Here is a 27,048-nt window from a genome sequence, read left to right as displayed (position 1 = left end):
CATACAGCTTCCTATTTTTTCCTTGCATATGAGCCACTGCTGGCATGCCATTACATAAAAGTCATATGCTACAATTCACTGCGCTCAAGGCTTAAGCTAGGGCACTTCTTCAGTCTTCGGTGCCTCAATGGCTCTTACTCTGCTCACTAAGTTGCTGACCAGCATCTCCACATCCTAAGTGACTCACAAATCAAAGATGGGTAGTGCATGAGGACAGCTGGAAGAAAGTCCTCTTCCCTCAGATTTTGATACAACGTTTTCCAGTTGAGACTGTCCTCTAAGCACTTGATCTAGCTCTACAAGCTCCCCAATTCTGAAATGTGCCTGATCCACCTCTACATACTATCCCTTATCCCTCCTAGTTCCCCAGCAGAGAATACTTCACCTCTTTACCAGCCGAAAGCCCTGCACCCTCATCCACCTAACTATTGCTCCCTTGAAGGTACCCCCTTTCCTCTTCTTGCTACTTTAAAGATTTCCTCTTCTGCTGGAACCATGGAATTAGAATTATATAGAAAAAGACTTCACCACCAGCTAAATAATCCTTACAGTTATTACTTATTAATAAGCAATGTTTTAAAAGCAGTCAAAACCAACCAACATATTACATCTATAACACAAAATTTTTGTAACCTTAAAAATGAACCAATCTTTATTACCCAAGAACAACAAAGCTGAAGTGTATTAAAGTGCATACCACTGGGATTCTAATACAGTAGAAACTGTCAAGGTCATCCTCAGAATATTTTAAGCAGAGAATGAAAAAATTAATCATAGCAGCTGCTTTGTCTACTGCAGCCAATTTAATATCATTTGCCTTGCATTAAAATTCATTGTGTTGATTTATCATGCTAGTTCTGCAGCTTCATGCAATTAAACCAATGTCACAACACATTCAAAAATAATAATTTCATACAACCGGGGCTAACTGCAACTTTAAACACCCAAAGAGCAAGCAAGAAAGAAGACACTCATTAGCCCTACATTTTAAGTACAGACCTTTCCAAGGCTCACCTGCATTTATGCCTAAAGAAGAGGTTAACAACAATTATGTCTAATGTTATTCACTGATGCTCACTTCATTTTAAATAGAATTAACAGATTTCTACCAATGACAATACACAAAGCATTATGGTAAGTTTTTCCATTAACCTTTTAAGGTATCTACAATTAAGATAAAACTTCCTGTGACAGGCTATCAAAACAGGTAACTAATAAAAAAAATGGATCACCAAAAGCATTCAGTGAAATACTTCTAAGAAATGTTAAAGAGTAACTTCTGCTTAAAACTTTGGAATATTCTGTAAAAATATGCATTTCTTTGGGTTATTTTCTACACAGATTAGTAATGTTTCTAAATAGCGTGTTTAGTATTTCTAAAGTGAATTTCAGTTAGATACCTTACAAACCTTACATTCTATCACTTAGGTGACATAACAGGTATGAAACACCACATGTATATTTGTTGATGAAGCCTTTTACTTTAGCAAATGACAAAAAAAAAAAAAGAACCACTTCAAGTGTAACCAACAGCAGCGCAGCGAGCCCATCGTATGGAGTGTGTGAGATGGGAGAGAGTTATGACTACTCAGCAGTACCCGCAGGTCCTCCAATAACATCATCTTGTTCAATGTTGTTTCTCTGTAACATTGATGAGATACCTTAGGAACTTAACACTTTTTTATATCAATTAACCCATGGTAAAAAATGGTTTCATTATTCCTTATTCTGCTTAAAGTCACAGACCCTATGGATAACATTAAGTGAGGACTATTCAACTGTTTTTAATTAAAAGTACCAGAATGAATATATCAAAATGTCCTCATCTGGGGGAGACAAATGTCTTATTCCTTTTCTACCTTCAAATTAATTATAGATAAGCAACCAAATATGTCTTCTTATGCTACCTAATAATTAGTATAGGAATCATTTTGCAAAACTTTTCACATATATGAACTTTATACACATCTTCTGTTGGCTATGCAAGAAGAGGCACTTTCACCAGCAGCTTAAAGGGGGAAAACAGTAACCAGTAATAACCAAAACCTGACATCTGTGAATTTAGATATCCTCAATTATGACAAATCATCTTTTGAGTATAAACATAATTGGGAAAGAATCTAAAACCATTTTTTTAAAAATCAGGTGAATAAGAAAATATCCTCTAGTCTAGAAGCTTTATAACAAGTGTTTAGGGAAAAATTACCTAGACAACTAAAATAAAAATATGAGGCAATAAAAGCCAACAAGAGTTTTATGATATAAGTATATGACAATATATATGACAGCTCAAGATACAAACTCTTATTACACACAAAACCCTTTAAACGATTCTAAACTTCTTTTCAAACCTTTATTTTGCTACCACCTTTCTGTTCAGACACATAAGCAATTCACTGTTCTCTAAAAATGGCAGGTACTTTGAAATTTTCTCTGTAACACCTTCTTCTGTCCTTCCTTCTCACCAACCATGTCAAATGTCTCTCATTACACAATACTGAGCTCACGTTTCTTCTGTGACTTCTTGTTATTCTTACCTCTAGACGAGCGGTCGCCAACCTTTCGGGCCTCACAGGTCACCAGTGGTCCGCGGACCACCGGCTGGCGCCCTCTGCTCTAGACAGCTGTACTTTTTCTCCTCCTCCACAGTGACCATCGCAGAGTGCTTGGCATCCAGCCTCAAAGAACCCCTATCACATGGAATGCCATGATGTGAGGCAGGCCATTCCCAAGTCAGGAACCAGAACCTGATTTTTTTATTTTTTATTTTTACACTTAACAGTACCTCACACAACACACAGCACATAGAAGAAACTAATACTTGTTCAAATTGTTGAATGATACAACTTAAAAATGTCCACAGAAATCATAAGGTTTTTTTTCATCCACTAGTAATAAATCACTCAGTCATATGCAGCACAAGAACTCTTAATACATTTCAGAAATTTCTCAAATGGTTAAGCCTGGCTGACTGATCTCAGGATAAATTCCAAATGACAGATAATGTCATAAAAACAAAACTATAATTTCCACATTCTATTTCAATACAGAAATATCATGAGTGCAAAGACCATGCCACTCTCTATTTCTTAGGTGTTGAGTATGTAGAAGTATGTTTTATTAATGAGTGTTCCGGTATGAGCCAGCTTCTAATGCTTGGCAACTCTACATGCATTAAGTCCCTTAATGAGGGTAACCCTGGAAGGCAGTTACCATTATAATCTATATTTAATACATGACAGGTTACAAAAGTAGCCCAAATCCTAGAACACCTAGATTAATCAGCATAGAACAATGCCTTTCTCCTAAAGACCTTAAACATACACCCTGGTCACATCAGAACTCAAATTCAGTTTTCTCATTCTTGTTGCTCATTCAAAATGTTTAATAGAAAGCTTATAAAAACTTTTGCCTGGCCTCCTGTAGCCGATCAAATGATTTTCTCTCATCACTGATGTTCCTATTTCTCTTAGAAAAAAGAACTAGAAAAAAAACCAACCCTCTTCAGATTCAGTTATTGTGTTTGTAATGTCTTCTTCACCTACATCCCAGAACATATCACTACACTATTTCTATGTAACTGCACCGTGCCATTCTCAGTATTTTCATCTGTCTTTATAGACTGGGATCACTGTCTTCATAAGCATCATATACATCCTTTTTATCTTAATTGAGCCATTTATATGAATATTTCAATGACAAATATGTATAACTTCAAAAAAGAGAAAGAGGAGAATATAATTATTTAATTCAAGATTGAGCTTACAAGTGTCACCTCAGACCCAGAATATGTCAAGGAGTTTAAATATGTGTTCTGACCATTCAGTAAATAGTGCGTAAGCTCTCTGAAATTGATTTCCTAAGTTTTGCTGCATAAATATTACCTGCCTCACACACTGCTACAAAATTATTAATTCAGCTATGAAAGTGACATGTTTTGGGCACAAATTTTAGTCCTACCTGACCTCCTGATAACTGTCTTACGTTACCCTCGTTCAATACAACTCAGTTTTCAGTGGCTTCCAACTAAATGACATTCTGTTACTATGGTATGCTTATCATCTCTTCCTCTTGATTCCTCTACAATGTTAATTATAAAACCGTCTTCTTCTATATTCTCTATTCTCAATGAACAGCACCACCAGTAAGGCCCTCTCTCATTCTTAGCCTCCACAGGTAACAGACTACGAAATCTTAAGATTTTCATTAATCTGTCCCCTTTTCTTCATTTCAACTGCTACTGCCTTAGATTAGGCCCTGGAGCTATAACAGTACCATGAGAGCAAGGATTATGTCTCTTATTCTGGTGCCCGATGCCTATCATAGGCCACAAACGACCTTCTGGAAGAATGACACCAACATTTCACTGGTTTATACTCAGATCTCTTCTTGAGCCTTCATGATCCTAATAAATTTGCAAATTTATTTTTCTTTTTATCTATCCTTCAAAATTGCAAATTTATACTGCTTTAAAAGCCATACAAATAAAAAAGAAACTAATCAAAACGATCACTGTTCTATAATATCAAACAATAAAACAGACACATTTTAAGCTCAATAAATTCCTTACCAATTAATGAAGAAAAATTATCATGCCAATGTGAAACAGAACGATGGACAGACTTATGCTAGGGAGGCTGTTTAACGCTATTGTTCTTGGACTTGGGAAAAGCAGTTTTCTACAGGAGTCAAAACTAGACTTCAGAAGTCCCTAATCTACACATAAACTCTTTTGTTCTAAAGAGTTGGGTTTATTATTAAGACATACAATATACTTTCCCAAAGAAATAAGTAACTATATTTAGTTCCAAAGATTCTCATTTAGAAGTTTGATTTCAATGTATCTAGGGTGCACTGAGGCAGGTTCTATCAAAAACTACGGTACTTGTCTGCTCACCAAATTCAAACCAAGAAAAGGCATAAATGATGAGTTTTTCACTCACAAAATAAATGCAGGTCACCTAATACAAGCGGGCACCAAGATGGGCGGTCAACTTAAGAGTGGTATCACCGCCCACTGCTCCACAGCCCGTGTCACTGCCAGGGCTGGAGGCGGGGCTAAGAGGAGAACGGCTGTTAGTGAGGAGACACTGCTCTCTCAGGTGGGCCAAGAGCAGACCAGCACCTCTCCCCTCCCCTGAATATCCAACAAACACCTCAATGTTTCCAAAATATAAACAGCACTGAGAAGCAGGTTTCTCTCCAAGTTTGTATTATATTACTTTTGTTATTTCAGTGAGAATCTGAAAAATATGGGTGTTAGATACCTGGGACTAGGTATCTAACTGATTTATAAATCTTTTGCAACAGTAATTTTAACAAAGCAGATCTTAGCAAACGTTTTGGATAGAAAAATCAGACATAATTGTATCCCAACTAGGCTGAAAACACTTGCTTATAAGCAATAATTTTTCCCTAAAAACTAATCTCATCTTTTAATTTGTCCTTCTGAATGCTAGCTTTTTAAATATTAAAATATATTACTTTAAAAAGAAAGTATCAGCATTTAAGACTCTGAGAAGGCTTATTATTCTTAACATTATTAAACTTTGAAGGCTCTCAATACACTTTTGCAGAGTGATAGAAAAAGTAAACTTCAGCCAAAGCCGGTTTGGCTCAGGATAGAGCATCGGCCTGCGGACTGAAAGGTCCCAGGTTCGATTCCGGTCAAGGGCATGTACCTGGGTTGCGGGCACTTCCCCAGTGGGGGATGTGCAGGAGGCAGCTGATCGATGTTTCTCTCTCATCGATGTTTCTAACTCTCTATCTCTCTCCCTTCCTCTCTGTAAAAAAAATCAATAAAATATATTTTTTTTTTTAAAAAAAAGGAAACTTCAAAACCAAAACCAAAAGTAATGAAAATGACCTTCACTAAATTCATCTGCCAATTTGCAGGTGACAATCTTTAAAAACGGAAAAAAAAACCACCCCAAAAACAAAAAACAGCAATAAACCTATACTAACTCAGAAGCTATAACTAGCCAAATTTTCTCTGCAAACCCAGGAAAAACCTTTAAAAGGGAATATAAAACTCTTGCTCCACTATCAACAAAGAGTATTATTATGAGACAACAGTACTGTGAATAACATTATAAATCTATATTACTACAGTTGCCATGCTTGGATCCTATAAGCTTGAAAAAGACTTCAACAGAAATGTATCCAACTTATAAACCTTTGACAATGCATGTCATCATAATAGCCTAGATCCAACACATACCTTTCAAGGCTAAAATCATTCAAAATTAAAACCCACTTTACAAACATCAGAAAAGACAGATATCTTCATATAAAATCTGAGAAAAGTCTCACTACAATTTCATCATATCACATCCCAAGCAAACAGTTTAGCAATCTAATCTGTTCATGTATACACAGAAGAACTAATATCTAATAGCTAGACCTTGCCATATTTGAAACTTATCTACCACTCTGGTAGGTCCTATAAAACAATTACTCAATAATTCAAAATTGATACCTAGGAACATTTAATGACAGAATTATTACTGACTCATTGAAATATAACATCTTTACTTATATCAGTCAGAGTTAAATCCATTCACACACTGCTTATAAGCACTCCATGGACACAAACAAGTCCTTACTAACTTAAGGGGCCAAACTATCGTTTGATGGCCTATGTATAACTTTTATCTTCATTCGTGTCTGTCACTTTATGAATGTATGATAAACTTAAGTATTAAATGATTTAATGCAATATCTTTTATCTTTCATATAAAACTGTGGGCTCTTTCAAGGGTAGGATTTCTTTTCTTATTCACTCACAGGAACCATATTGAGTGCTCTATCAGATGCCATACGTTTGTTATCTTGATGCCTCCAAACAATTCTGAGCCAGACCTTCTAATTTCATAGATAAGAACACAGACTCTAGAAAAGGAACATGTGCTCAAAGCCAACGGGACAGCCTCGATTATTCTCACGAACATCTACCCCACTTCCTTCTCACTGTGGACAGGGGGACCTGATGATGCTGTTTCTCATCTCAGCACTACTGACATCTTAGGCAGGCTAATTCTTTGTGGTGGGAGACTGGTCTGTAAATTGTAGGATGTTTAGCAGCATAACTGGCCTCTACCCAGTAGATGCCATTAGTAACTCCTCCAAGTTTTGCCAAACAAAAATATTTCCAGACATTGCCAAATGTTCCAGAGGGGCCAAACCTACCTAGCTGACAATTGCTGAGCTAAGAGAATGTTAATAGATGGGACAAGAGCAGAAGCCTTACATGTGCTTAAGCAATTTGGCTTGTCTCCGGCACTCCAGTGACCTGCCATGAACTGCTGGCACTTGGAGCTGAGTCCAACAGGAACACCCACCAGCAACCAGCCTAGATCAAGGCCTAGATAACCTCAGCTCAGCCTCATCAGCAGAGCCTTAGCCAACATACAGTACACACTCGAGCGCACAGAAACCAATTTGTGTTATTTTAGGGCACTGTGTTTTAGGATAGCCTGTTATGGAGCATTATTGTGGCACCTGTTGACAAATAACACCAGTAAGGGGGTAAGTCAGGATTCTAAATCTAGGCCTGTCTAGCTCAAAAACCCACTATTATCTCCACTATGTTTAAGCTTTCTCAATTGAATTAATATCCCCACCCCCAGGATGTGATTGGTACACACTAGAGTACATTTTTTTTTAATTAAATCTATATTTTTCAAATTATTAGTTGTTCCTCTTTTTTCCCCCCATAGCTCCCCTCCACCCGGTTCCCACCCCACCCTCACCCTCACCCACCCCCCTGTCCTCAACCATAGGTGCACTATGTTTGTCCAGTCTCTTCCCGCATCCCCAACACCCCTTTCACCCCCCCAAGAATAGTCAGTCCACTCCCTTTCTATGCCCCTGATTCTATTATAATCACCAGTTTATTCTGTTCATCAGATTATTTATTCACTTTTTAGATTCACTTGTTGATAGATGTGTATTTCTTGTTCATAATTTGTATCTTTACCTTTTTCTTCTTCTTCCTCTTCTTAAAGGATACCTTTCAGCATTTCATATAATACTGATTTGGTGGTGGTAAACTCCTTTAGCTTTTCCTTATCTGTGAAGCTCTTTATCTGACCTGCAATTCTGAATGATAGCTTTGCTGGGTAGAGTAATCTTGGTTGTAGGTTCTTGCTATTCATCACTTTGAGTATTTCTTGCCACTCCCTTCTGGCCTGCAAAGTTTCTGTTGAGAAATCAGCTGACAGTCGTATGGGTATTCCCTTGTAGGTAACTGAGTTTCTTTCTCTTGCTGCTTTTAGGATTCTCTCTTTGTCTTTTCCTCTTGGCATTTTAATTATGATGTGTCTTGGTGGGGTCCTCGTTGGATTCCTTTGGTTTGGGGTTCTCTGCGCTTCCTGGACTTGTAAGTCTATTTCTTTCACCAGGTAGGGAAAGTTTTCTGTCATTATTTCTTCAAATAGGTTTTCAATATCTTGCGCTCTCTCTTCTTCTGGCACCCCTATAATTCGGATGTTGGTACGCTTGAAGCTGTCCCAGAGGCTCCTTACACTATCTTTGTATTTTTGGATTCTTTTTTCATTTTGCTTTTCTGGTTGGGTGTTTTTCACTTCCTCGTATTTCAAATCTTTGACTTGATTCTTGCGATCCTCTAGTCTGCTGTTGGAACTCTGCATAATATCCTTTATTTCAGTCAGTGTATGCTTAATTTCTAGTTGGTCCTTTTTCATAACCTCGAGGGTCTCACTACATTTATTGGCGGTCTCACCAGTCTTTTTGAGGGTCTTACTAAATTTATCGGCCGTTTCTAGAAAGTTCTTGAAAAACCTTAAAAGTGTGGTTTTGAACTCTATATCAAGTCGTTTGCTTTCCTCCATTTCTGTCATTTGTGACCTGTTTCTTTGTCTCCGCATTTTTGTATGCTTCCCTATGTTGGTAGAGTGGCTTTGTGTGCTAGGTGTCCTATAGGGCCCAGTGGCTCAGCCTCCCCAATTACCTGAGGTGGACACTCTTGGTGCACCCCTTTGTGGACTTTGTGCACAGTCTTGTTGTAGTTAAGCCTTGATTGTTGTAGATATCACTGGGAGGAATTCACCTCCAGGCCAATTGGCTGTGAGAATGAGCTGTGTCTATGGTAGGAGAACTTCTGTGCTGAAGACACTCTTATGAGGCAAGACTTGCTTCAGTGGAGCTTTGGTGCTCACTGAGTCTGTCCCCTGAGTGTGTCCCTTATGGATCTGAGGAGTTGTAATTGGATGGTCCCACTCTGACCACTGGGTACACTGGCTCTTGGATCTAAGGAGGTGCTAATTTAGCCTCTGCCTGAGGCTACCCAGCAGGAGCTACGAGGAGATCTGCAGATTCCCCTTCCTTGTTTGGAGTTTGGGGGTGCCCAAATGAGGCCCAGCTGTGAAGCAATGCAAGCTGCTGTGGGGCCTAGGGCCTTCTCTTGGAAGTTCTGAGTCTGTCTGGCCCAGCTGCAGTTTGTTAGGTAATTTTCAGATTGCAAAGGACCAGGGCATTCATATGCAAAAGCCTCTGCCCACAGCTTGGGTGGGGCGGGGTCTCAGGGAATCAACAGGGCGGAGCAAGCAGCTATGGCTGATCCTCAGCCCTGCCCTAAGGGGCCCCGAGTCTCAGTGTCCTGGTAATCGCTGCAAGCACCTCAGCGGGAAAGCCGTCCTCAAGTTCCGAGTTCTGCCTGCTGCCAGACAGTCCAGTTTCTCTCCGTATGAGTCTAGGTCCCCAAAGACTCACCCGGAACTGGAGTTCAGAACAGTCGGGGGCTTGTGACTCCCTCCCGACTCCTAAAGAGAGCGGTGTCCTCAGTTGCCAGCCCTTGCCGCATGCGCCTCTGTACCTCTGCACTTGCGCACCTCCGAGTCTGTGTGCTTTTCTCTTTCCTTCTAGTTGTAGAATTTCCACTCAGCCAGCCTTCCTGTGGTTCTGAATGATGTCCGTTTTGTCTTTTAGTTGTATTTTTGAATTTGTTGTGGGAGGCAGCAATTTCCGGTGTTTACCTATGCCACCACCTTGGTTTTCCTCTAGAGTACATTTTCAATGGGCTACTGATACCACCTTCTCATTCCTACATCAAGCCACTGATTTAAAAACACTGTGAAGGACATTATACGTACTACCTCCTTTCTGAAACATTGAATCTGAGACTTTCTTCTCCTGTCCCCCCAGAGCTTTACACAGCCAAGCCCACAACCAGAGCTTCAATGAACACTGCCATAAACAAGGTGCTATGTGCAGATGCGGAAGTTTCTTTTAAAGATTTACCAATATTTCAAAGAATGAGGCTGTCACAAAGATATGCACAAAAAATATTTATTGTCCATCTAACATTACCAGGTAGGTAAATGGAGATATGAAAATATACAAAATCCCCACCGTCAAGGAGCTCATATTCTGGTAACACTTATACAGTATACAGGCATCTTCCAAATGCTTTTCATGCATAAACTCATCTCTAACTCTTCATAATCCCGTGGAAGAGTAACCCTATTACTATCTCCACTACAGAGGTAAGGAAAATGAGGATCAGAAATGGTAAGTAATTTGCCCAAAGTCAGAAAACAAACAGCAGAGCCAGCCAGAGGTCTTGGTCTGAGTCCGTACTTTTGACAACTATGCAGCACTGCCCCTTTAAACTTTAATAATAATACAAGCATTTTTTAATCAAGTGGAATGAATTCACTCACAAAGTCAAGCTTATATACAAATGGGGGAGCATATGTGATGACCTCTAAGATTTAAGTGGCCAATATCTAATTCATAATTCTGAAATAAATCTTTTCCCACACTGCCAAAATCTGACAGACTCCCTTGTTTTATTTGATATTTATATTTTTTAGAGGTGAGATAAAGTTCCTAATATATACCACAAAACAATACTACTCTTTTGGTGTGTATTAATAACCCCAAAGAAGAAAAGCTCAAAAACTACATGCAGATCCCAATTTTGCCAAACTCAAATTCTTTTTTTTATTTTTTAGAATAGTTTACTGATTTTTAGAGAGAGGGGAAGAGAAAAGTGAGAAATATTGATGTGAAAGGGTAACAGTGATAGGCTGCCTCCTGCACACCTCCTACCGGGGATGGAAGTGCAACCGATACGTGCCCAGACTGGGACTACAACCGAGCAACCTTCCGGTGCACTGGATGATGCCCAACCAACTGAGACACACTGGCCAGGGCCAAACTTAAATTCTTTTAACAAATTTAAAATCAAGGTATTAAAAAAAGTCACCTGGAGAACCAAAATAGCTTTATATTAATAAACTTTTGCTCCTATGAATTATACTAATTTTCTCATTTAAACTGCTTTGTTAAAATAGACATTTTGAGGTGCTAAGAGTTGTCTATAACTCATATACCCACCTATTTGACATGCTTGTACCTGGATATCTGACTTCAAACTCAACACCTCTAAATCAGAACTGCTGAACCCCCACCTCCTTAACCTGTTCCTCTTCAGTCTTTCCTAGCTCAGGAATTGGCAATTCCTGTAACTTCAACTGGTCAAAACCTTTGAGCTACTCATGACTTTCCTTCACACCCCATAATTCAATCAACAAGTCCTTTGGCTTTAAGTTAACAATCTATGTAGCATCCAAGCATTTCTAAATTCTCTTGTTCAAGTTCCCTTCTGTTCCCTAGTTGGTCTCCTTCCTGCCACCATCACCCAAAGGCCTTTCTCCACACAGCAGCCAGAATGAATCTATTAAAACCCAACCAAGTTCATTCACTCCTTGGCTCAAAACATCTGAATGTCTTCTCCTTTTACTCAGGATAGTAGCTGACATCCCTACTGGAGCCCTCAGCCCCTACATAATATGTATGGCCCCTCTGCGTACTCTGTAACCTCATACTTACCACCCTTCCCAACATGCTATGGCCAATGAGTCACTACACTTGCTCACTCTGTCTGGAATGTTCTCCCCCAAGGTGATGTTCATGCCCACTCCCCCATTTTTTACTATAAACACATCCTCACCATGGATCTGCTTACCCCACTTTAGTGCTTACCCGCACCTGAAGTAAATATTCATTTGCTTACTGTCTGTCTCTGTGAATGCAATGCCTGTTTCACAAAAGCAGAGACATTGTTTAGTTTGCCCTCTACCTGCCTCCTGGAAAAAAGCCTGGCAAAAGGACCACATGTCATCACCTGTCTGCTTGGCTTATCCACCTTCTGGCGATATAAAATGAGAGCAGTGCTGCTCATACTTAAATGCATCAGAATCCTCTATGGGGCTGGAAGGCAGACTGCTGGGGTTCCCCCGACCAGGGTTTCTGATTCAACTAGATACCATAGTCCTAGAACCACATTTTAAGAACCACTTATCTAGACAATGTTATGACCCCCCCACCTTCTTTTTAAAGAAAAATGAGGACCACGCAGATCAAGGTTATATGCTCTAACAAGGTCTTAAAAGAATTCTATGTTAATGACTAAACAAGCAGATAAGAAGGCTGACCCCTTTTAGGAGACAATAAAATACCAATAGTTGACTTCAGTTGAGACAGCTGCCCAAATCACAATTTCTCATCTCTAGGAATCATTCCAAGAACTAGGGTATGTCCCTAATCATGGCAGATTGGTCCAAAACACATTCTCTAAGAATCTAAAGTAAGATAAAGTCTGGAAGGCACTGATTCCAAATTATGTTAAGAGTAAGGATTGCAACAGAGAAGGTCCAAAGTCTTCCTAAGATTCTCATAGCTGCCCTGATTCCGTCCGAATCCTTTTTACTACACCCAAATATCTCCCAAATTCTTTCTTTTCCTACGCCATTAATAATTTTTGTATATTTGCAACCAACATTACTTGTAAAAAACAGTAAATGTGCTAAATTTGTAACAAATTGTATTGCTAAAGCAAATTGTGAAATATCAAAGCATTTTTCTATTATTCCAACTTAAGGCACTCTAGATTAGTATATTGTAAATATAACCACTGAATTTTAAGAGTACACTACACATCATAATTTCTGACCTTATACTGCCAACTCTTTCTTGTATTTCAGAAAAGTCTCTAAAACCTAGCAAAAAGCCACCAATTTGCCTTTATTTAATCAATAGGTAGTAGATGCCTATTATGTCCAATATCATGCATACCTGCAATAGCAATTAATAACAAAAACAGGTTCTTGAGTTAAGTACCTTTAAATACCTTGCTGGGTAGAGAAAGAAAAATAAGCAAGAAAAATATCAGCTAATAAAAGCTATTTCAGAGGAAGAAACTGAATGTGAAACAAATGAGCAACCAGACTGCTTCTAGATCGGATGCTCAGGAGAGGCCTCTCTGAAGTGACGTTTAAGCTAAAACCTTAACGACAAGAAGCCGGCCAGCAGACCTCAGTGCACAGCTCACAGACAGGTGTCAGGCTGGGAACAGGCTCCACTTGTTGGAAGAGTCAAGGTAACTACAGAGTGTACTGAAAAAGAGGGAGTCATTTACAGTGAGGCCAAAAAGATAGAAAGGACCATACCAAGTAGGGCTTTGTAACAAAAGGCAAAGAGTTTGGAGCTACTTATAAATGAACCGTACAGAACAAGGAGGCTATCTGCAACAAAATGCTTATAGAGAATAGGTGAGCAAGGGATTAAAAAGAACAAAAAATAAGTTGCAAACAGCTGTTATCATAGAAATTTTAGAGCCGAACAGACTCTTAGCTGTCACATGGTCCCAACTCACATTTTACTAAAAAGACAATGTGGCCCAGGCTGTGGCTTCTTTGAGGGCAGGTCACAGATGAGCTGAGAGTTGTACTTAGTGCTCTCGAACATTCAGGCCAAAGCTCTTTACATAACTCTTGCCTTGATTTGAAATCGAAAACTAGGTCTTTACCATGTGCATTTCCAAAAGTGACCTAGCAGCATCCAGATGAAAACATACTTAGAATTTTTTAAAGTTATCCATGCCAAATTATTTACCTCTAGTCCTCTCATGAAATTATTTCAAAATGGCTGACAATGCTAAAGTGTTTACCATCAAATATACCGCATTCCAAAGTATGTACACAGAAAAAATATTGAATAAAACAAAATATACTTACATCTGGGTATTCTTTTACAGGCACATAAAGTTTCTCTTGTAACTGAACAATAGGTCCCACAGCATCAGGCAATTCCGCACTCCTCTTCTCTGCACTGCCATTTAATGTGTCATTGTACATGTCTTTCCGTACTCTGCTAATTTCTGTTAAAAGAAAAAATTTTAAATGAGTTAGACAAAAATATTCTTGCTTGTCCAGGAAAGAAAAGGGGGCAGGGGGATTTCACTGGTAAAGTGTTAAAATTCAAAGAAGTAAAGAATTGTTGACCTACCATTCTCTAGATCAGAGGTGGGCAACCCCTGGCACGCATGCCAAACATGGCTCGCCAGTAACTTTTGCTGGCACGCAAAACCCTCTCTTAAAATCTTCCATTCACAATTTTTTTGTAATATCGACTTTTTTATTTTTCAGACAAATTCAGTGTAGGTGCATCTTAGATAAGTAAGTAATTTTACATAACAAGTTATCTTAAAGACCATAGACATGGATTGACGAGAGAGGGGAAGAGCAATTTCTATGCCTCTGCCTTAACTCTCCCTGCCTTCCTAGATCCGACCAGTGTTTTGGTTTCATCCACATACACTTGTGAATCTTTGTTCTCAGTGATGAATTTTGCTAAGTCTCGTAACAGGAGTAGCCTGACGGATGAAAGTAGTAGCGCGTGCGTATCTCTGAAGGTCACAAAATAGAAACCTGATGTAAAATCTCTGTCATCAGTGACGCAGCAGCAAAAGTCCCACTGATAATATCAAACGGAGTCATAAAGTTTTCTGTCGGACTATCAGTGTACATGTATACATTAAAACATAAATGTATTTTTCATCATCATATACTGTGTTTTTGTCGCTCGAATGAATTTTATTATTTCTTCAAGGTTCTTCACATATGTACACCTTAAGAGATATCAAGTAGGCATAACATGTTCTCAAAAAATCAGGGTTGGCACGCAAATGAATTTTGAGTCAGAGATTTTGCTGGTTTTGGCACGCACTCACAAAAAGGTTGCCCACCCCTGCCCTAGATTAAGTGTACAGGACTAAAGCCTCAAATTTGTTTCTACTAGAAACTAAATTTATAGACCAAATAATACATTTTATTAAAACCAACCTCAGAGCCCAAGTTCTTATCCACTGTGATATAAATCTGTTATTTTATCTAATTCTCCATGCATATATGAGGCCAGAAATTCCAAATGATAACTTCAGTCAAATAAGCATCATAAGAATGCCTATCAGACAAAACTTAATACCAAAGGCTGCCTTCTACTTCAGATACACAGATTTTTTAAAGTTCAGCAGAAGTCTGATACTCAAATTTAGTATTTAAAACTTTAGGAATAAAAGAGATATGTTAGAGAGGGTATATAGAGAGAAGGAAGGACTGAACGAATCTTTGGAAAAGCAACATTTAAGGGGTAAGGAGAAGAGGGAAACCAAGAAGAAATCTTAGTAGATAGAAGTAGGGAAGAGGTGTCAAAGAACCTAATAAATGACAGATAACTATGATTACATCCCAGGTATAAATATACTTCTTTAAAATAAAGTATGAGAAATCTATTTTAATGAGTCAAGTCCTGTACAAAGAAATTGATTAATTCTTTTAAGAATTCTTTAAGCTTCCACATTGTGCTAGAGCAGTGGTTCTCAACTTTCCTAATGCCGCGACCCTTTAATATACAGTTCCTCATGTTGTGGGGACCCCCAATTTCATTGTTACAAATTGAACATAATTAGAGCACAGTGATTAATCACAAAAACAATATGTAATTATATATGTGTTTTCCAATGGTCTTAGGCGACCCCTGTGAAAGGGTCGTTCGACCTCCAAAGGGGTCGCGACCCACAGGTTGAGAACCGCTGTGCGAGAGGCTCCTGACCACTGGTACCCGATAATAAAGGTTGTCATTATTTTTTTTTAAATATATTTTATTGATTTTTTACAGAGAGGAAGGGAGAGAGATAGAGAGTTAGAAACATCGATGAGAGAGAAACATCGATCAGCTGCCTCCTGCACATCTCCTACTGGGGATATGCCCGCAACCCAGGTACATGCCCTTGACCGGAATCGAACGTGGGACCTTTCAGTCCGCAGGCCGACGCTCTATCTACTGAGCCAAACCGGTTTCGGCAGGGTTGTCATTATTAAATGAGCTGTAACCATCTCTCCATACTATAGATTATAACCTCCTTGGGGAAAAGGTTTGTGTCCAGTAGGATTTAAAAATGAAATCCTTTTTATTTATTTTTAAAATGTACTTTTTTGTCTTCCAAACATGGAATTTCAATATACTGTTATTAAGGAACTATCAAATATCACTTTAATTTTCTTTCTTTATTTAAAATCACTTTCAGCTAAATAAAATCCAACACAGCAAAAAGGCATTATCGAAACTGTTCTTACTTAGTCATTAAGTCTTCATTAGTGAAAACACTACTCTAATACAGTTTCTACTTCAATGATGACAATATTCATTTTATAACAAATTTTCTCTCTTAAAAAACAATTTGCCTATCAGAGCTAAACAAATATTTGTTTCTGAAAGCAAATGAAATTTTCAAAAAATCAAAAGAAGGTATCCTGGATTGAACTATATCATAAGGACAAGATCTCAATTATTCATTTTATGTATTTCCAGTTTCATAATACAATCTTTCCTAAAGATGGCCAGTATAAAGTTAGTGTTTTTCTTAAATTAGCATATGACAGTCATTCTCTAATCAAGTTTTCAACAACCAAGTAACAAGTGAAACATAAATGTTGCTTAGGTAATTACAACAAGTATTTAACCAAAGGGAACTAAAATTTTTTAATCTAATTAAAAGTAAACATATATCCTTTGGTCCCAGTCTCTATACAAAAGCACCTTCAGTATTAGTTTATTACATTTAAATACTCTTTTGAACTGCCCACAGTACTACAATAGTTTGAGAGGGGGAATGATTTCCAGGTAAACATTTTATCAAATTAAAACACACACAAGAGAATCAACTATAAATGAGAAAATTCAGATGCCTAGATTAAAAAACACAAAGTGCCCGGCCGGTGTGGCTCAATAGTTGATTGTTGACCTATGAACCAGGAAGTCAAAGTTTGATCAGGGAACCTGCCTGGGTTTCCAGCTCAATCCCCAGTAGGGGACGTACAGGAGGCAGCCAATCAATGATTCTCTCATCACTAATGTTTCCATTCCTTCCTCTCTGAAATCAATAAAAATACCTAGTTTTTAAAAAACATGAACATACAAAACCCAGTAACCTTCACATATCCAACTACATGATATAATGGAAGAGATATTTCCAACTTAAGCTATATTTCTATAAACATTTGTGTGATTCTTTTATTAATAACTGAAAGTTCCATGAGACTCTGTTACCCTCTGTCTTCCCAGCTTCTAGAATCCTGCCTGGAACATAGTGGGCCAGGTCCTCAATTACTACTCAGTAGATTGGATGGATAGGTGGGTGAATGAAGGGAGGAATGAGCTAGGTTCTAGGGCGTTGAAGTAAAACAAGTCACAGGTTCCAGCTCTCAAAGAACTTAGTCTAATATGAAAGGTATATAATATGAAAGGCATATAAACAAACAGATAACCTAACGCCTCTGAACAGTAAGGGTACAGAGACAGTGGTAGCACAAAAGCAGGAGTCATCAACTAGTGCAGGTATTAGGGTAAAGAAAGAAGTCAAGAGGAAAGAAAGTCTGATATTTTTCTAATGACAAGGAGTCATGTAAAGCAAAAGCACACTCGGTATAATTAAAATTCTGTTTTCTTAAGATAAAGTCTTTTTACCATGTTTCTTTCAGTCCCTACAATATATCACTCAATATAATAAATGAACACAAATTCTATATGAAACAGTACATAAAAGATGACTAAGACAGTGCTAGTTCTCAAAGAATTTACAATCCAATGCATCGTGGATCTCACCAGTTGAGAATGAGTACTACCCTTTATTAACAGCAACTTTCTAGCCAGAAAATCATTAGCACTTCTTGGCATGGTATTTATAACACTCAAGTTAGAACAAGTTTTGGTTTGAGTTCTAAGAGCAACTGCTTGTGTGATTTTAAACAAGTTTCTTATTTAACCTTTATGTGCCTGTACCTCATATACTAGTAATTAGAGGCTGCTTTCTGAGTGACTCAGTTGAATCCACTGGTTTCCAACCTCCGTATACAAGTACTCCATTTATTTCCCCTCATGTTATAAAAAGTTCTGTCTCCAAAATTGTTCATTCTATTAAGTCCTGGTGGTCAGAGCTTTGGTTTATGTTGATATCAAGTGATATAATCACAGTCAAAAAGGCATGTCATGAGTATGGGTGACACTCTAATTCCTTCATAGGTGGTGGATTCACAGATGCTTCTTTATGAAACACAGGAGTGCTTCAAAATTAGTATGTTTCATATGTTCTTCTGTTACATCAAACATAACATGACAATGCTCAAATGTTCCCTCATCTCCACACTCACTACCTACTTCAAACCACAGCTGTGGTTCAGAGAACTGAAAGTTCAGAAACTTTTGTTTACTCACCTAGTATAAAAATTCTGCCATTTATGACATCAATAGACCTTGAGAATATTATGCTAAGTGAAATAAGCCAGCCAGAAAAAGCTAAGAACCATATAATTTCACTAATACGTGAGATATAAAACTGAAACTCGTGAACACAAACAGCAGTATGGTGGTTGCCAGAGGGAAGGGGGCTGGGGTGCTGAAGGGGGTCTAATATATGGTGACTGAAGATTTTACTTTGGGCGATGTGCACACAGTGCAACCAACATACAGATCTTGTATCATAGAAATCTACAACTGAAACCTATACGACCCTATTAACCAATGACACCCCAATAAATTTTAGTTAAAAAAAACTTTCCCATTAATAACTCAGCATTTCCCAAAGTTTAAAAATAGATAAGTAAAAATTCCCACTACACTGACCCAAAAATATCTCTAAGATCAAGACGATTTTGTTTTAGGCATCTCTTAAGTTCTTAAATGTTACAAATTTATTTTACGGAACCAAAATCTTTCCTAAACTTTCTTCCCACCCCAATACTCCAAAGCTCATAAAATAGGTCAAATGGCCGAAACCGGTTTGGCTCAGTGGATAGAGCGTCGGCCTGCGGACTGACAGGTCCCAGGTTCGATTCCGGTCAAGGGCATGTACCTTGGTTGCGGGCACATCCCCAGGAGGAGATGTGCAGAAGGCGGCTGATCAATGTTTCTCTCTCATCGATGTTTCTAACTCTCTATCCCTCTCCCTTCCTCTCTGTAAAAAATCAATATATTTAAAAAAAAAAAATAGGTCAAATGCCTCTTTCATATGACAGTCCTACAAATATTTGAAGAGTTCTGTAATATCTAGTGTCTTCTTCTCTAACCTGCATAATAGCATGGTTTTATACCCTCCCACTCATCTAGACACCTTTTAATACAGAAAATCCTGTATGCCATACAGCCTTCCCTAACAACTGATAGGTATGAAGACTGAGGTTGCCTACCCTCCAGTCCCAAATATCCCACCTTCCAGTGCGTTCAAGAATACCTATACTCTTTGCTGAGCACATAACACTGCTGACATGCTGGTGGTGGTCCCAATCCAAGCCTCCACCATCGATACAATTCTGTCTCCACAGATGCATACCTACTGAGTCAATTAAAAAAATTTTTGTGGTTCTTTTCTACTAGACATAGCCCTTCAGACTTAAGTTGATCTTATCAGTTGACATTCTTTAGGAATGATTATTCTGAGTCTAGGATCCAACTAACTGCAATTTCATTGAACACACACTTCTCTAGCCTGCATGCTAAAATGCAGGCACAACTTATCAATTACCTGACAAAAATCTGAAGCCACACTAGGACCTGAACCTCCTTCCAGATCTATCAGTTTAAACAGGAAATAATCTGTTTTAGAATATACATGTTGTGTCATCAAGTTTAGAATATAAATTTTTCAGTTTTGGGGAATAGTCACCTTTCCACCATTCAGCTCCTCTAATTTTTCCATGTTTTCTTGAACAGTCATCACATTTTTTCAAATCTCAATGTCCTGAAAACTAAATTTTTGTTTAGGACTAAAACTTTGTTTCACTTATGCTACTTACTGTCTAGTCATATTCTCTGCTTTAATTATCTTGATGTTTGTCCTTTTGCAAACTAAAGCTCAATTATCGGTAAATAAATTCTGTTTATAGAAGGGAAAACAGTCACTGCACAGTTCTGTTTTGTGACCTGTTAATATACATCACCTGCCGTAAGCCTTTTTCCTTCCCCTTAATTCCTCTAACTACGACTTTAAGTAAAAGCTTTGTTCCAAAATCATTCTTGCATTTCATAAGCCTCAAGCTCATTTCTGCCTATGGATTTCTATCACCACCACTCTTCTATTGTTTCTGAATTATTGTATATGTATCCTACCCTTTGCCACCTTAAAATTTTACACATCCTTTTAAAATATGAACTATTGATTAACAGACCTATGGAAAAGTACAATGTCACAATTCAAGATAACATGAATAATATAGAATAGGAAAATATAAGGTAAGAAATCTAACTGATAAAATTAAGTAGTCATTTCCCACATAGATAATAACTGCATAAATTCAATACTGCAATGTTGGAAGACTAGGTAAAAAGAATAAAACATAGCCCTATTTCACTTTCTGGCTTAGAATTTTTCAACAAATTTAAATCAAGAAAATAAGAATTGAGAAATAATAAAAATATTAACTAGCTCAGTAATAAAAACCTATCAATGATATACAAATAAAATGCATGAAAGTACCATTTTTAGGATTTGCAACATCCCAAATTAAACGATGACTGTTATAAAACTGAAAAAAATTTCATACAAAACATGTCATGTACTCAATGTTACGGCAGCTAACTCTAATTGCTCAACTGGCTATTCTGATGTTATAGATATATTTGGGCATCTATCTGATTTCTTTGTGCCTTACACTTAAATCCATAAAAAAAATTACATCACTGTAATACAGCTGGAGCTATAATGAAAAAGTTATGGTATCATTTGACCATTATTGTGTTTTTAAATTTCACATTTTCCATTAATTTCTGCAATAAAATAAGAGCCAACTATTTATAAAAATATCTATGCTTTGATGTTTATAGTGTAAATTTTATAAGCAAAGTTAAAATGCCAGCTTTTACCTTTTCCACTGAAATTTAAATGAGCTCTATTATTTCCTCACTATTGCAATTCATCTCTCGCTGGACACTAACCTGGCACACTTCCACAAAGAGCAAAGTGAGATTTTAGTTATTTTAGTCGTATTAGTCTCTATTTACATGATATTCATTAAATATTAACATAAAAATATAGGGTGTATTTATAACCACAGAACAATTGCCACTACATAGTGCTGTCATATGCCCTTAGTCAACACAGCTCTCTTCTGTTAAAAGAAACCTCTAATTCAGGGTTTACTAAATACTGGGAAAAGCTTTAAAGATATTTTGAGCATAGCAAAACCCATAGAATAACATAACTTCACTGTGCTCATTTTAAAAAGCCATATTCACAAGGTACAGAAAGCAAATGCATTAAAAAGCTGATTATTAGAGAATATGCACTATTTAGTGGAATATGTTTTGCTCACTCAAACAATAGAATAAATTAAATCTGATTTAACTTTGAGGTAACTACTTATTGAAAGTGGCAAGGAAAAAAAGCTATCAATAATTCTCTAGATGGGACCTTATTTTTAGGTTAAACTGTGTTTGTACTTCAGAACTATAAGCACAAAAAGAAAAACTAGAGTTAAATTCAACTTCATAGCCCTCCTTTAAATTGTCAAAATCAACAATTGTGCAAAACTGTTGATATATTTCACATAAAAAATGTGAAACAGCAAGTCTTATAAAAATGTCTATCCTATTTCCATGACTGTTCTCAGGAGCTGTTTTATGTTTTTGAAAGTTATGTAACAGTAGCTGCATTTTCCTGAAAAAAACAAAAAACTCTTTCAAAAGTTACAGAAAAAAATGTCTAATGAATGATTCAATGTATACTAAGTATGTGTATTTTTAGATAGACACAGAGAAGTTTAAAAAAAAAAAAAAAGACATCACACCTCGCCCTAGCCGGTATTGCTCAGTGGTTAGAATGTCAACCAAAGCACCTAGGTTGCCGGTTTGATCCCCACGGAGTGCAGGAGGCAACCAATTGACCTCTTTCCCCCTTTCTCTCTTCCTCCCCCCCCCCCCACCTCTCTCCCTCTCCTCTCCCCTTCCACTCTCTGTAAAAAGCAATGGAAAAAGTATCCTCGGGTGAGGATTAAGAAAACAAACAAAGCTATTACACCTCAAAAAACTAAAAATAGAACAACCATATGACCCAGCAATTCCATGTCTGGGTATATATCTGAAGAAATCCAAAACATTAATTAAAAAAGATAGGCACTCCTATGTTCACTGTAGCATTATTTATAATAGCTAAGTTATGGAAACAACCTAAGTGTCCATTAATAAATGAATGCATAAAAAAGAAGTGGTACATATATACAATGGGATATGACTGACATCCTATATAATAAAAAGCTAATATGCAAATAGACCAAACAGCATAACAACCAAAAACCAGTCGTTATGACGTGCGCCGACCACCAGGGGGCATGCATGGAATATGGCGGGTGTTGGCCGCAGTGGGATGGTGGAGCAGGTGAGTGGGGGTGCCAGACCAAGGAGAGGCTCCTCCAGTCGCTGTCATAAGGGCGAGCCTCTGGCGGTCACTGAAAATTCTTTGCTCCTGTGCGCAGCGGTCCCGCCTGGCACTCACACCTGCTGCCAGCCCCAGTCCCGCTTGCACCTGCTGCTGGCACTGGATCTGCCACTCGCACCTAGTGCCAACTCTGGCCCCGCTCGCACCCGCAGCCGGGACCACCACTCACTCGGCGCCATCAGCGGGTGAGAGCAGCAGCTGCTGGCTCGGATCGCCCTTGAGGGCTTCTCCACCTCCCCCTGCTCCTGAGGGGCAATCGAGGCAGCAGCCACCGCTCGCACCTGCTGCTGGCGCCAGCCCCAATCGCTCCACACTGTCAGCGGGTGTGAGTGGAGCCGGCATCTTCAGTGCGTGGGAGTGGCAGCGGCAGGAGCTGGGCTGCCGGCAGACAAGGGGACCAGGGGCTGTGGCGGGAGGGACCAGGTGTGGGCACGGAGGATGGGCCGAGACCCGCCCCTGTGCCTACTTGCAGCCTCGCAGCCCACAGTTTCTTTCAAGGTGCACAAATTTGTGCACTGAGTCCCTAGTAAAAAGTAAATAAAATCTTGCCATTTGCAGCATGATGAATAGACCTAGAGGATATTATGCTGAGTGAAATGTCAGACAAAGAAAGATAAATACTGTGTGATTTCACTTACATGTGGAGTCTAAAAACCAAAATAAATGAACAAACAAAACAGAAACAAATTCATATAGAGAACAAATGGATGGTTGCCAGACTTGGGGGGTGGGGGAGTGAAGGAATTAATACAAGTACAAATTGCAGTGGGGATGTAAAGTTCAGCATAGGGAATACAGTCAATCATGTTGTAATAACTTTGTGAAATGTCAGTCTGGTCTAGACTTAACCAGTGATCACTTTGTAAGTTATATAAATGTCTAATCACTATGCTGTACACCTGAAACTAATATGTTATATGTCAACTGTAAAGATGTAATGACTATTAACAGTCATCTCTGAGAGATGGATTTACAGGAATTATTTAGCTTTCACATTATTATGTGAGTATTTTTGTGTTATCACTTAGAAAATAAAGATATTCTCATTTGGAGAATAGGAAGTACTTTAACACATTGTATGCGGGAAACGTGTTTACACGTTTTACGTATTTATACGTTCTACCAGTGTAGTAGAGCGCGGGACACGTATTAATAAGTTTTTTATAGACTAGCGGTAGAAGGCGGGTAACGTATAAATACGTAAACTAAAGTTATCGTAATTTTACTGAATGTTGCCATTTGCGCAAAAAATTAGCGAAAATGGCCCGCGCCACCTGTTAGTGTGTGATAAAAACTACCCGCAAACAATGTGTTTAGTCAAAATGTTGCACGTATTATTGAATTCCCTATACAAAATTATAATAAGGATTAAGTCATTGACTCCCAAATCTAAAAGAAAATCCCCAGAGACCTAGCTAATTATTTTTTACTGTATGAGCAACTCCACCATGCTAAAATAATTTATATGAATTATTACCTGACCCTCATCAGAATCTGAAGAATACTGTAATAATATTAATAATACTAATAATGCTCAAAGATTTAAAAAATTGGTCCAAGGTAACAGTAAGTCCAACCACCTTTTATTTACAGTTTCATAAAGGAATTCCTGAAATAAGAATCTTAAAATTCACTTTAAGAGATAATAATTAGAGAATGTGAAAGAAAAAAATGGAGTAAACCTACTTTTGGTGTATTACTAGCTGTACTAGAGTAAGTTCACCAATTTGCTGGTGACACCAAAAACCAGTTTTTATAGCCTCCGTTCACTCCCAGCTTCCTGAATGAGTACATGGACACTGCTGGTGTACATATAAGGGAAAAATAGGCTACCAGAAGAAAAAAAAAAAAGAACAGAATGGAGGAAAGGATATTTTTAAAGTGAATACACTAAAAACCTATTATTTAATTGGAATAGGTTTTCTTTCTCATTTAAATTGAATTTTGTTTGGAGGTTAGTTACTTTTAAACTATGTTAGTAAATTAAACATCAAGTATAATTTAATAAAAATTTTGCCTTCTAGTCATTTCATTTAGAATACTCAGGGGAAACCAGTCCTTGTTTCCATATAATACGCACTGTATGAAAATTTAAATGAAAATTTGATGGTTAAGAAATACTCATGGAAAATAGCTGAAGATGCAACAGTAAATTAATCAGTAGGTATCATCAGAAACCAGGTAAAAATAATACTTGAGAATCTGGTGATTTTTATTAATGACTCTTTTCCGAACCCTTTTAATATATCTGGAAGAATAAAAATAAACTCATCACAATGGAAATGGATACTCAGGATATAGAAGTGGAAGAGAAACTTTTTTCAGCATATAGTTATAGGTCATTTGAATTTTTGACAATCACAATGTATGAACATTTCAAAAATACTTTTCTTACAAGTTCTTACTTGTAACATGATAGTGATAGTAATGGGTTATAATTCATAAGACCACAATGCCATAAACTGAATAAAATAAGTATATGGGAGAGAAGGGACAGGTCACTCTTAAGATGGGTAGAGAAAATCACCAATAGAATACCATAGTAGCCAGGCTGGTGTGGCTCGGTGGTTGAGAGTTGACCTATGAGCCAGGAAGTCACGGTTTGATTCCCAGTCAGAGCACGTGCACAGGTGCGGGCTGGATCCCCAGTATGGGGCGTGCAGGAGGCAGCCAATCAATGTTCTTTCTCATCATTGATGTTTCTCTCTCTTTCTCTCTTTCTCTCTCTCTTCCTTCCTCTCTGAAATCAATAAAAATATTTTTTTTAAAAAAAGAAAAAGAAAACCATAGTAATAATTGTTTCAGGCAAGAGCCATTCAACAGATGCTAAAATTAGTGAACAAAAAATATGAGAAATAGGATATTGGTACAGTTTCAGAGTATCTCCCCACAAGACATTTAATTACAAAGGAAAAAAGAGACTGTATAGTAGAGAAACCTGGCAGATACCACCTTAACCAGGTGACCGAAGTTAATATTACCAAAGAGACATATACCGCTAGTAGGATGCACCGAGAAAGGCCAGACAGTATTTCTGCCATTTCCTTGCCAAAAAAAGCATAATGTCAATCTAAACATGAGCAAACACCACACAAATCCAAAATTGAAGAATATTCCACAAAATCACACACCAATAATCCTCAAATTTGTCAATAAAAGTGTCATGAAAGAATGTGACACTATCACAGACTGAAGAAACTAAAAAGACATCACCAGAGTTAGCTAATAATATTCTACCAATGTTAATTTCCTGGGTCCTATAATTGTAGTATTGCAGTTTTATGAGTTAACATTAACTTCCGTAACTATTTTTTTCTACTTTATCAAAGCCTATATTTATTTCAAAATAAAAAGCTAAAATAAAAGCTTTCACTTTGGCCTGCTGAGTTATTTAACTGGGGGTGAGATAGTGGGAAAGAATGAAAGCCATGCAAATGTCTTTTCTAGTTTTTGAAAAAAATAAAAAGCCTGCTTAGTAAAACTAGGGATCTCAAAAGCATTCAAAATAATCTCTAATGCAATGTAATGTTTAACATGCATTGCTTAAAAAACACACATATTTTAAACCCACCATAAGAACATAAAGAAAAATCTACAATCCATCAACAATGACCTTTTTGTAGAAAGCAAATCTAGTAACTGCATGTAGTAAGGAAAAAGGACATGAGTTTACATAATTCTAGATTTTACTCCTGATTCCCTGCACGATGTAGCTGTGTGGCTTTGAACTTGACCCTGTGGGTCTGTTTCCTCTTCTGTAAAATGAAGTTAGACCAGATCACATATTTGGTCTGTGCATCTTCCTTTTCTTCACAGAGACCCCGTTTCTGTCGCCTATCTGTGTCAATGCCCCACAGGAAAGGACTGTGTTTGCTCCATTACCAATTGAGAACCTCATAGGGTCAATCCTATTCCTTGGCATCACACATTCCAAAATGTCTTAAACCACTGATACCCTTGGGAAGCACTACATCTTAATAGAACTATGCTGTACACATTTGTATTTGAGGAAGTGAGAGATCTGTCCCTGTGCATTTTATCCTCTTCAAGCTCCAAATCCCTAAGGGCTTCAAAGGCATTTGGTAAATCAGAAAAATGAAACATATTCTTTTTTGGAATGAAAAAAATCCCAAAATTTCTGAAGGAATTATATCTGTGTAGGAGAGGGGTGGTTTGCTTTTCTTAGATAACAATTTCTTTGATTTTTAATTATCCTTTTCAATTGTATTCCAAATTCTACCTAAGCTCAATAGAGG

The 27,048-nt window shown here is 37.7% G+C and overlaps 1 protein-coding gene across 9 annotated transcripts in view; it reads right to left on the bottom strand.

Annotated features, from left to right (window-relative positions):
- The window catches only part of QKI (QKI, KH domain containing RNA binding), a gene marked incomplete at its 3' end in the record, with an annotated part of 132,868 nt that overhangs the window by 75,053 nt on the left and 30,767 nt on the right, over positions 1 to 27,048 (bottom strand). For 8 of the 9 annotated variants that reach the window (XM_081094349.1, XM_081094350.1, XM_081094355.1 and 5 more), the window contains exon 2: positions 14,043 to 14,185. In XM_081094349.1, coding sequence (XP_080950475.1) covers positions 14,043 to 14,185 — 143 coding nt within the window. Of the gene's footprint in view, positions 1 to 14,042; positions 14,186 to 14,313; positions 15,315 to 27,048 lie in introns of those variants that run through there. The other variant, XM_081094356.1, reaches the window with a different exon arrangement.

The sequence above is a fragment of the Myotis nattereri genome (genome assembly GCF_964212035.1).
Source record: "Myotis nattereri genome assembly, chromosome: 6".
Classification (NCBI taxonomy): domain Eukaryota; kingdom Metazoa; phylum Chordata; class Mammalia; order Chiroptera; family Vespertilionidae; genus Myotis; species Myotis nattereri.
Note: the sequence above shows the minus strand (reverse complement) of the source record. Positions and strands in the feature narration are given on the sequence as shown.